The sequence below is a fragment of the Drosophila ananassae genome, chromosome 3L (genome assembly GCF_017639315.1).
Source record: "Drosophila ananassae strain 14024-0371.13 chromosome 3L, ASM1763931v2, whole genome shotgun sequence".
Taxonomy (NCBI): Eukaryota; Metazoa; Arthropoda; class Insecta; order Diptera; family Drosophilidae; genus Drosophila; species Drosophila ananassae.
The window spans coordinates 13,745,368-13,756,645 of record NC_057929.1 but is presented as its reverse complement, the minus strand read 5'-3'; the positions used below and the strand labels follow the sequence as shown (position 1 = coordinate 13,756,645).

General features: G+C 42.0%; 5 protein-coding genes and 1 non-coding gene across 6 annotated transcripts; 3 read left to right on the top strand and 3 right to left on the bottom strand.

Moving 5' to 3' along the window:
* Nucleotides 1–345: 345 nt before the first annotated feature.
* Nucleotides 346–1,939, bottom strand: LOC123257302. Its single transcript, XM_044715922.1, has one exon. It carries the CDS (start codon nucleotides 601–603, stop codon nucleotides 352–354), a length of 252 nt encoding a protein of 83 aa, XP_044571857.1. The 5' UTR covers nucleotides 604–1,939; the 3' UTR covers nucleotides 346–351.
* On the top strand, nucleotides 1,819–3,580 carry LOC6494308. The gene has a single exon (XM_001960526.4). It carries the CDS (start codon nucleotides 2,059–2,061, stop codon nucleotides 2,635–2,637), a length of 579 nt encoding a protein of 192 aa, XP_001960562.2. The 5' UTR covers nucleotides 1,819–2,058; the 3' UTR covers nucleotides 2,638–3,580.
* On the top strand, nucleotides 3,151–3,580 carry LOC123257301. The gene has a single exon (XM_044715921.1). It carries the CDS (start codon nucleotides 3,151–3,153, stop codon nucleotides 3,517–3,519), a length of 369 nt encoding a protein of 122 aa, XP_044571856.1. The 3' UTR covers nucleotides 3,520–3,580.
* A 338-nt stretch (nucleotides 3,581–3,918) lies between these two features.
* LOC6494310 (collagen alpha-1(III) chain) lies at nucleotides 3,919–5,608 on the top strand. Its single transcript, XM_001960524.4, has 2 exons — nucleotides 3,919–4,144; nucleotides 4,250–5,608. The coding sequence occupies exons 1-2, from the start codon at nucleotides 4,008–4,010 to the stop codon at nucleotides 5,502–5,504; spliced, it is 1,392 nt and encodes a 463-aa protein (XP_001960560.2). The 5' UTR covers nucleotides 3,919–4,007; the 3' UTR covers nucleotides 5,505–5,608.
* Nucleotides 5,609–7,222: 1,614 nt separating this feature from the next.
* On the bottom strand, nucleotides 7,223–8,306 carry LOC6496260. The gene has a single exon (XM_001960523.4). The coding sequence runs from the start codon at nucleotides 8,232–8,234 to the stop codon at nucleotides 8,037–8,039; it is 198 nt and encodes a 65-aa protein (XP_001960559.1). The 5' UTR covers nucleotides 8,235–8,306; the 3' UTR covers nucleotides 7,223–8,036.
* Nucleotides 8,307–11,034: 2,728 nt separating this feature from the next.
* Nucleotides 11,035–11,255, bottom strand: LOC6508182. Its single transcript, XR_046138.2, has one exon. It is a non-coding gene; the product is annotated as a small nucleolar RNA U3 (small nucleolar RNA).
* Between the last annotated feature and the right edge of the window lie 23 nt (nucleotides 11,256–11,278).

Genomic DNA, 11,278 nt, shown 5'->3' with positions numbered 1-11,278 from the left:
ATTATGTATGCGGTCAGCCAAGGAGTCACCTCGTCCCAGAGGTGACCTAAGCTGGGGGAGGTAGCAATTGGACAGGTTGGACATTTAGCCAACCACAACATATTGGTTGATAGTTGGCATGGCCAAGAAGAAGCCAGAGGGAAGAGGCGGCAATGCCAGGGCCCTTGCCAGTTAGCTGGGCTTAATACACTTGATGTGGATCTCACCATTGAGAGGCTAAGGACTTTAATTTCTTGTGCTTGGATAAATATTTCAATTTAAATGCAGCTTGCTTAAGTGAAAATCTTTCCAACTGACCCACTAAAACTCGAAGAACTTTTTTTTTAAGAAATTTATTAACAACTGGCGGCACTAGACTCTTCTGTGGCAGTGTTTATTGGCCAGGACATAGCCCTGCGGACAATTGGCCTCCAGGATGTTGTAGGGTTTCACCTGCATCGCTCCACTTTCTTGCCAGGTCTCCGTAGGTCTCGTCTCATTAGGGTCAGCTGCGCTTTCAACCTTAATATCCATGGCCTCCACAATTTCGCTGTCCGTGGCCAGGGCTCCGAGGACCAGGATGTAAAAAAATAGACAGAATAATACAGTCCTCGTCGATGCCATCGTAGAGGTGGTTCGTATCCGCCGAGTAGCCAACAATAACTGAAGCCAACTGACCGATTTCGATCAACCATTACAATTCGATGGCCAAGACAATTGTGAAAGTGGCCGGAGCCTTATAAGGCAGATGGCTGCTACAAGGGCCCTCCACATTTTTGCTTCCAAGGCTGGCCGACAGCAAATCTGATCGGCTATGATAGATTTCAATTTGCATTTCGGGGGGAAATAAATAATAAACCATAAGCAAACAATGCCTCAGACATTCAGAAACAAACGGAGAAAAAGAAAACCCAGCTTTTATGAAAATGAAGAAAATGGTTGAGAAAATCGCAACAAAACTGTGCAAATATTTGCTGATTACTTTCCGAAAGTTGCACTGATTAACAGCCGCACGGAAGCCTTGTCCTTTTGTCAGGATATAACCTCAAGGACCTCCATCCCCAGCAATTAAAGATTTCACCCCTCGAATCTCTACCCTCTTGTTTAGCATAAATTTTGCATTGTCTTCAGGAGGATGGAGGATGGAGGATGGAGGACGAAGGATGGAAGGTGGTTGTCATAAATAAATGACTCTACGAGCCTTTTGGCCCTGCCTCAGCTGTCTGTGACCTAAACAGGCATTATTTTAATGTACTTTTATGTAGTACACAGGCGAAAAAAAAAGGTTTCCAGTATTTAACCCACATACACACACGCACCCACCGCCAAATGACATTTTTATGTTTCAATTTTCAGTTTCTTTTCTTTTTACTTCGCGAAAATTATGCCCACCACCCCAGAGCATCATCGTCCTGGCACTTTGATGATGATGACGGTGTGGGTGGTGTCACTGGGGTGCTCCTGGCCGTCCTGCCTTATGTGGCCTGCCTCGACTGACAATAGAATTGTCAAAATTATTGGCCCAAATTGCTGACATTTATTAGGCAGGTTACAGACCCCCGGCTTCTTAAAAATAAAAAGCAAACCACTTAGGATATGAAATATGAATCTTTTTACGTCAATCTTTTAAAGTATTTTTAACTTTTAAAGGCCCCAAGTACTATTATTATTTTCCGATTCTAACTGACCTATCCTTATGAGTAAATACTTCCATATTTTAGCATCTAATAAGCTCGCAATTATTTCTAATTTTAAATGCAAAAAGTCGCCTTTACCGATTCACTCGGTTTATTTTTAATTGCATATGAGGTTTTTATTTATTTTCCTGTTCGTCTTATCGGCAAAACAAACATTCTCGACGGAAGCTCGAACTAACAAGCCAACAAGTCTCTTTTTCCGGCTACTGTCTCTCTGAATGATTTTCTAAATGAATCTGAAACTGAAACTGAGACAGAGACAGAAACGAAGACAGAGACCCGGGCTTCAGTCTCGAGTCCGATATTGGCGAGCGTGAACGTGTTTACCTGGGCTTGGATTGCAAAATACTCACTCATTGGCACTAAAAACAATCGTATTGCGATGGCAATTACACGGCGGCTCCCCCGGCCGGAGCTTGTGTTTTTGTTTGTCTGGCTGTTTTTGGTTTTGGACCTAAACCTGGCAGCTCGACTTCCAAGCGATCGGCTTGCCATCTTCCCCTCGGACTCCGGCCCCAATGGGACGATGGCTATCATAGTGGAGTCACGGCAGCGGGAAATCGAGATGGAACTCCAGGAGGTGATAAGGCAGATGAATATCAGCCTGGTCTTGCCAGCGAAAATGCGGAAGGGCTGGGCGCGAGCTACGGAAAGCGAAAACCGGTCGGAGCGACCAGGAAATGCTAATGAAGAAACCAGAAATGCAATCGAATCCATCAGGAATGCTGGAAATGAGAAAAATAATGACAAGAGCCAGGCTCCTTCTAGCGAATCCAAAATGATAAGCTTCGCCAAGGAAGAGAATATGGGAGTGAAACCCCTGTGGGATGAAATGGATGCCAACAATCTAACCGACTCCAAGCCAAGTGTGGTCATCGGGCCAAGAATCACGCTGGGGACCCAAAGAGTGTGTCCGGAAGGGACTATACGAAGCGAGGGACATTGTCGCAAAATCGCCTAAGCCACAATAAAGTGATATTCTGTAAACAAATAGTGACATGCAATTAGAAACGCAAATAAAACTGAAACAGACAAATGGGTGATGCAAAAAATAAATACATAATCAGCAGCAACCTTGTCAATATTTCAAATCAAACCAATAATTATATTAAATTCTTATCAGCTGTGAAATAACAGCGCATGTTATAGTTACCTATTTTTCTCCCAGTGTAGACTAGTACAGGTATATGCGAAAAGCTTTTCAACTGCTCTGATGCTTTGTTTACGTTTTGCGTTTTTGGGAGAGTAAAAAATTACCTCTCGCCTTATTAATTCACTCCGGGCTCCAGCTCCAGCCAGCTCTGTGGGTTCCCACAGTTTATCTGTCTGGTTTTTCGGTGGAAGTCGGAGTGGGAGTGGGAATGGTGATGGGAATCGGAATCGGTGTGAGAATGGAAAGATCACCGGATAGCCCACCAACGCTCAGTCTGAAAAGCTTCGTCGTAGCAACCAAACGCGCATCTGCCAGATAGAAATGATGCCGAATGCTGTTAACCCACTGATGCTCTGCATCTTTTGTCTGGCTTTGGGGCTCCTGGCCATCGAGGCGAGATCTCGACCCGGTGGCGACGATCGCATCGTGTTTCCCAAGGACGAGGATAGTCCTTCCGTTCACTTTCACTATCCCAAAGCCAACATGACCAAAACTACAAGCACAACCGAGGCACCTACAACCTCAACAGTCAGAAACACAGAGCCCACCGTTCTGCCAACTACTGAGGAGGAAGACAATGGAAACAGCACGGCTATACCCATCATAATAAATCGAATATTGATCGACACTGACAAGAAATGCAGAGATGGCTACGAGCTGCATGCCCAACGCTGTCGAAAGGCCGCTTAGTATTGTGTAGATTCTAAGATCAAGAAATGTCAATAAATTAAAATATACATAGTTCTACTTATACAACGAGTGCTAGTGATAGATAGGCGAAATCTTTGGCGGTGATTAGTCAACACAACTTTCAGAGACTAACATTTGAAAAAAACAACACCAAAATCCCCCCAAACACAAAACAAATGGCACTTTTCGGTGCCGGAGAAACACAATGGGAAAGTCTAGACCTTGTAAAGCAAACTAATTACAGTGTGGTCTCCACTTCGTGACTCATTGCATTTCCAGTTCCAGGGATTGTTTTTCCTCTGTTGGCAGCTCCGCAGATCGATTGTTGCCTTATCAGGTGTCATGAACCCATCTTATCAGCTCGGCTTTATAAATGGAATCCATTCGTTGCCCCAGCTAGATTACTGTCCAAGCCGGCGAGTGCGCTTCAGTCTTAATCGAATATTCAAATACGCTGGTGGATAGAACCACTGACTCTGTTTCAACCAATGTCTTCCCAGTTCTTATCTCTGGGATGGGTTTTGGCGTTGACCATGGCTTTCTTTGGCCAAAGGGCAGGCGCCTATCCCCAGAATCCTTTCTACGTCGAAGGAAGTGGCGAAAGCGGTCCACGGGGTCATGGGAGGTAACTAGGGTTTATACTCAGTCAGAGTTGAAACGAAAATAGCACTTTAAAAGTGCGATTAGCCAGAGATTATTTTGTTTTTGAATTTTAAATCATTTTATTTAGACACCATCACGGGCATCATGATCACGGATACCATAACAATAAGAACTGGCCAGGATATGGTCCAGTTGGAGTGCCACAGCCTCAGCTAACAGGATATTTTCCGAGAAATCCCTATAATCAAGTTCCAGGAGGATATCGCCCAGATCAACAGCCAGGAAACTTTGGAAATCGACAGCCTGACGGATTTTATGGAGGGGGCCACGGCTTTAGACCCCATTATGGACATGGTTATGGTTCTGGTGGAAATTTCAACAGAGGACAGCCCGGGTTTGAGTTCCCACAACAAGGGCCAAACTATCCTCCACCAGGAGGGTTCCCACCACCTGGCAGTGGCGAAAGCTTCAATCCGAGACAACCTGGCTTCAATCAACCCGCGTATCCCCGTCCTGGTCAATTACCCGGCAACTCACCAACTTACCCCCGTCCTGATTACTTTCCTGGAGGATTCCAGCAGCCCGAGAGTGAAGAGAACTCAGGCCCCAGTCAGCCCGGTTTTCAGTTTCCTGGTGGAAATAGAGGACAATCTGGTAACCAACAGCCAGATGCGAATAGCTCACCCACTTACCCGCGACCTGGAGGATTCCGCCAACCAGACAGTGAAGATGGAATAGGCTCTGGTCAGATACCTGGTGGAAATAGAGGACAACCTGGAGGAAGGGCCAACCAACAGCCTGGAGGTAACAGTTCACCCAATTATCCACAGCCTGGAAGTGGCGGAAGTACTTTCCAGCCAGCTGGCAGTGGAGAAAAGAACTTCCAGCAACCTCTTCCAAATCCCAACCAAGCTCCTGGTGGACTTCCAAGTAGGGGACAGACGCCTGGAAATCCGAAGACCCTTCAGCCCCGCCCGGGCAATGATGACGACTTTTCGCAGTTTAACTTCCAGACACCCAATACGCTTCAACCACGACCTGGTCAGGATGAGTTTGCTGGGAGAGCTGGGAGTCCAGGAAACACCCTTCAACCTGTTCCTGGTGCGCAACAGCCACAGGGAACCGCGATCCAGCCGAGGCCTGGCCAGAATTCCAATCCTGTAAATGTGGAAAGCACTCTCAACGACCTTTTCAAAACCCAAGAATTCCTGTCTCCCGAGTTGAGCCGTCCAGAAGGATCGGGGGTACCACAAGCCGATCCCAAGTTGGATGCCACAGATATCAATCCGCAATCCGTGAATGAACGTAACCTCTTCGATACGGAGCCAAAGTGCAAGGACGGCACGGAGCTGATGTCGAATCGATGCCGGAAAACAGCATAGAATGTTTTTAGGAACTCGCCACGTCATCCTGGAATTGGTGTCATATTTGTACATTTTGTAATACTTTATTGGGCCAATAAATGTGCGAATTTGAGTTGTCAAAACAACAGATAATTATAATTAAAATCCAAGAAATGCTGATAACATTGTATATGTAATACGGGAAGTATAATGAGCTCATTTGCTAAAAAAACAAAAGACAAAAATGCGTCACACTAGGTATTGCGAATCCAATTTACTGAATCTAATTGATATTTTATTCTTCGTGGCTGAGTAATTCATGAAATGATTTTAGAGATTTATTCCACTTTCAAATTCAGAGGGAGATTCATCAGACATGAAGATAATAACAGGACTTCTTACAGCGACTGTTTTTATTTTGTCCATAATTAAAAATTTTCCTTGTCATGCACGAGAAAACCCATATCCATGCGTGCCTTAATAAATCCATTATAAAAGCATAAAATAAAATGATACCACAATGAAAAATATATTTTTATTAAATACCAAGCTTAACTAATCTTATTAGCAATACATTTTCTAAAATTTTATCCACAACCAACGGTAACGAATCAATTCTTGGAATAAATATGGATATATATTTAAAGTCTGGTTGTGCCTGATACATTCTAAACCTATAGTGCCACCCTTCAGAAAAAGGCAGTTGGAATTTCGTACCAAGTCTTCAACAAGAAAACGTCTTCAAAGATGAAATGCCTCATCTGGATTCCCATTTTGTATATTATGATCCTCCAAGAAAGACTAGATTGTCCCCCAGGAAGTATGTCTATGAATTGTCCAGACGGATTACCGTTTGGATAATTGTCATTTCATAATTGACAAAATATTTATTTGTTGTCATTTTATAAATTAATAAAATGTAAAAACAATCGCTCAGAAAAGATTATTTTTCTCTGTCAAAGTATCTGTAAAAAATGGTAGTAGTAGGGAAAGGAACTCATGTACAGCTCCTGTATAAGACAAGCATATCAACTTAAAATCATAATACTTTACCATAACCAATTTAAAATAAATTATTAGGTGCAACAAATTAATTATCATTCACCCTTTCTGCAATAAATTTGCCATACATTCAGTACTCATTATATATTCGAAATGAGACGGTTGACCTGGAGAGCTGAAATATTTTGTATAATTTTATTATTAATATTGAGTATTATGGGCCCTTGCATTCGAGATCGATTTTGTGTGTTGGGAAAATAGTACGTTATTTTTATTTAATAAAATAAAACGCCAACGCCAAAACTCCGAAGTAGTTAACTATATTTCTTGGAAAATTTTAAAGTTTATTCACATTAAACAGAAAATCATTTAATACGATTTTGTAAATACGCGTTTCATAAAAACAATTACATCACAAGAGCCGGACGAAATGAACAGACAGCTAGTAACTGAAAGGGTCAATACTTAAAAAAGCTGAATGAAGCTTGATAAGCAGGGAAATTCTTGAATTTATGAAATAGAAAATAACCTATTCCGGCGACAGATCGTTAATAAGTAATCAAGTTTCAAGCATACAGCAACCGGAGAGTATTTCAAGATGCCAGTGAATATTGTTAAAATAGTTATCCTTCTTATTGTGGCACATCTTCTATCTGTGGACAAAAACTGTCCTGAGAACTTCACTCTTAATGGAAATCACTGCCGAAAACTAGCATAAGCTTGTCATATTTTTAGGAATAAATATGTTTTTTAACTTTTTAAGACACACACTTTGTTTATTGATTTTAAGCTTTAAGTTAATAAACTTTTTAAATTTATTTTATCATAATATAAAATAATATTATATTATTGCTCATTTTTGTTCGTTGGTTTCCAAACATCTTGCCAATTGGTCTACGCATTTGCTCGGCACCTGTTGTTGGATGTTAGATGAGTTCCGTCCCGGCAATTGGGATGAGTTTCTAAGATAGACTGCACGAAATAGGTGTTGTTGTCCGTAGGGAGTGGGGGATGACCCTTTGGGACCCCAGGAGAATGAGGGGGCATGGCAATCACCCATTGCCAGCTTAGCATTAGCAGTCCAATGAGGAGAATCAATCTGGCTAACATTTTAGGCTTCTGAGAGTATTATAGCTTCTGTTCCGGGGTTCAGAATCAATGCAACTAAGCCCAGCTCCAAAAAAGCCTGGCTTTTATTTGAAAACATGAAGCCAGAAAGCTTTTGGCGAAACCGAGAGAGTAAATACTGCTCTTTATATGCTATATCATTTATTCATTGTAAGATTTTTGTTTACTATCTTTTAACTTTTAATTTCTATTTAAAGTATTTTCATTTTTATTTATTTACCAATTTATTTTTTATAAATACATGGAAATTTATATTTCTGGTTTTAATTTTGATCAGATGTTTGGTATTTTTTATTTTTGGCTTTATATAAAAAAGCTTTTTATAAGCTGCTATTATCATGCTTTTCTTTAATTATAAACCATTCAGTCTTTTCTTATTTTTACCTACATATATTAAATTATAATTAATATGTAGTATTACAATTGTTTCTCCTTATTACGTCACTTTTGTTGTAGAGCCGCTCGCAGTTCTTCTTGCTTGGCATTTGCTGTTTTGGCCGCCTCTTTGGAGTCCGCTCCCTGATTTACGGCCTTCCAGCCCAACCAGCCCACCGTGTGAAGCACAAGGACAGCAATTCCGATCCGGACAGCTGGTCCGTATTTGAAGGACGCTGGCTTTCCACTCTTGGCGTTCTGCATTGCCAAAAAAAATAGATCTTAACTTGGAGAGTGCAAAAAACAACTGATAAGCACGTGAATAAATAAATATCAGAAAAAGCTCAAAAGCTTTTGATTTTTTACCAGGGCTATGAGATCAACGATCACAAAAATAGTTCCAGTTCCACTTACTATTAAGTTTTAGCTTTATTTTAAGTTTGGAAATAACTTGTTCAAAAAGAGATCTAATAAGACATAAGTATTATTCTTAAATTTAAATTTCCTAATTGAACCAATCTTTAATACCCTCTGGAAGGTAGAAACAGCACTATAGTACGAAGGCAAATGGCAGAAAATAGGAGAAAACTTTAGCAGCAAATGGCACACAAAACGCTCATATTACATACCCAATGAGTCCTGCAGCAGGAGCTGCTCAACTCTAGGCTCCCCAAGGGGTGGCGGATAGTCTGGTGTGGTTGGGATTCTGGGATGCAAATGGTTTGGGGGCCTGGATGCCCTGGCCAGGTGAAAGATTGAAGCTGCAGGCGTCAGGAATTAGCATGTTATGTTTAACGCATTTTTGCACCTTAGGCATTTGTTTGTGAGTGTGTTTGGCTGTGAGTCCTTCGACTTCCGTTCTGACTTTTGTTCAGGGGTTGGCACCCCCTAGCGACACATGTGCAAACAAGACGTTGCCTTTACCATTGTGGGTTATCCTTTTGCGGACAAAACCAACAACAAGAACTGAAAGTGAGCAAAACCGAGAACAAGAGCTGAGCATTTTCCGCACATTTAATCGCATTTTGTTTTGGGGAAATTGTTGAAAAGCTCACATGAATTTTAAACTGCGGTCTCCAGAAGCCGCAGCAGGGGTGGGAGTTTTTTCGGGAGGGAGGTTCTTTTGAGCCGCTTACGTGTGAGTGCCATTGAATAATGCAGTTTTTTCGAGCATCCTGTCAGCCGAACAGCGATACCAACCGAATTTTCAGCTGCAAATTAAATTGAATTTTAGCTGCGACATTTAAAAATTTCATGAGCTCAGCACACACACACACACACTCTATATGTAAGGATATATGTATATATGCTACATAGTACATCGTATCCTTACCATTTTCCCGGCCCATTTTCGTGGGGAGAACCTCTTGCTGGGCTCATTAAATAGATGCCCGGTACGTGCTTCCATTTTGGGGCACATTTCATTAAGTGCACGTAAACGGCAGGCTGTCAACTAGCTGGGGGCGTGGCTTAACGCCCCCATACCCTACACACACACACATAGCCATAGAGTAACACACACATGGGTAATTCCCAACGTAAACACTTTGGGAAAGCATGTCGCAAAGACATCAATTACGACATCAGCCGCATTGCCATCAGTATCGAATGGTCATTATCATCATCGATTGGCCCTCAGGAACATGATGATGATGTCAATTTTGGCCCCAAGGTGTCGCCGGTACCGCTGCTGCTGTGCTTGCTGTTCCTGCTCCCCCGCCGCCGACCTCTATCGCCTCTCATCCTGTTTTCCTAACCGCATTTCAAATGTGTTTTTATGTAAGCACTCAAAAAATACGAGAATCGTAAGCAAACTGAACCGGAAGACACTGTCTCTCGATAGTATAAGTATAAGCTCAAAAATAAATAAATACATTAGGTGAGCCTATCTCTTAGGATTTCAACTACATCGGTTTACCATCTCTGCCTTAGTCCTCATCCCCAGTCGAACAATTTTTATAGCTATGACCCGCACTGTCCAAAGTTCTCACTCGTATTTGCCTTGCATTGCTTAAATAAATTTTCACTACGTGTTGTGAGTGTTTTGGAAACAGAAATGGCAAAAAGGACCAAAAAAACGAGACCCTCGAGTGGGTAGGGACCCAAATGGAACAGTTGACAAAAACTAGGCAACACTTAATTGTTGTTGCGTGCAACATAGCAGCAGCTTCTCAAATATTTATGCACTACGGCATTATGTACGTACTACGTATGTGAGCTGCTGGGAAAATTCCACAACCAAAACACGAACACGGAAAAGTTCTCCAAGGACATTACACTTGAGTCGCTTCCAAGTAGTCATCATCCACTAATTGAGATCGTTGCAACTTTGAATTAAGCCAAAAATCACGCCCTCGCTCAAGGGTCACTCATTCATGCAGCGCGTTAAGTAATTAGAGGCGCCACTCCCCCATTTCCCCCACCCATTAGCGAAAATTTGATTACAAACTTCCAGTTTTTTTTTCCCCCGTCCACTCAGTGTCAAGTCTTAAGCACGGGAGTGCTCTTGAAACAACAAAAAATATTTCAAAATGTCTAGGGTGTGCCCTGCTATTCCTGCTTCCCGGCAGCGCCCCCTCCAACCAGCGGACCGGACCGACTGTCAACGTGCAACAAAAACACTTGAAACTGGCAACAAACCGGGGCGGCAAAAGGGTCGTTCATCAAGGACTGTTTTAATTGCTTTGCAAAACGCGCTTACTGAAGGGAACCGAACATTACTGCCGTTTAACAGAAGCAGTTTGGCCGACTAGATGGATTGACATTTTTGAGGACTTCCATTTATTTAGGTTATTTTAAACTGCAAAAGCTTTAAGGGCGGGCACACAATCATTAATTATAACAACTAACAAAAAATGTAGTTCCTAAATAAATATACACATTTAATTCCATAATTTCTAATAAAGTTTTCTGGAAGGGAGGACCGAAAACATGTTGCAAAGCTTTGAAAATGAAATGATAAAAAATGTTGCAAGACACAAAATGTATAGATGTGTTGCCACAGATAGTTGCGATTTCCATTCATACTTATAATTGTTATCAAATTTATTCAAGAAAAAGGAGCACCACTCAGAATTCGCTCTATTCGTGTTACCGAGCGATCATCGAAGCCCGACGACCCGGAGGATGCGGACACCGAAGCGCCACACCACAAAGGCCGCTGGACAAATCCTCACGCTGCCGAATAGAACGATTCACCTCATCAACGCGGGTGTGCTTAGCTTTCATCTAATGTGAAAGTATGTGAAGACTGACTACAGAAATGATCCTGTGAAGTATAGTCTTAAAGATACAATCCATCGCCCGAC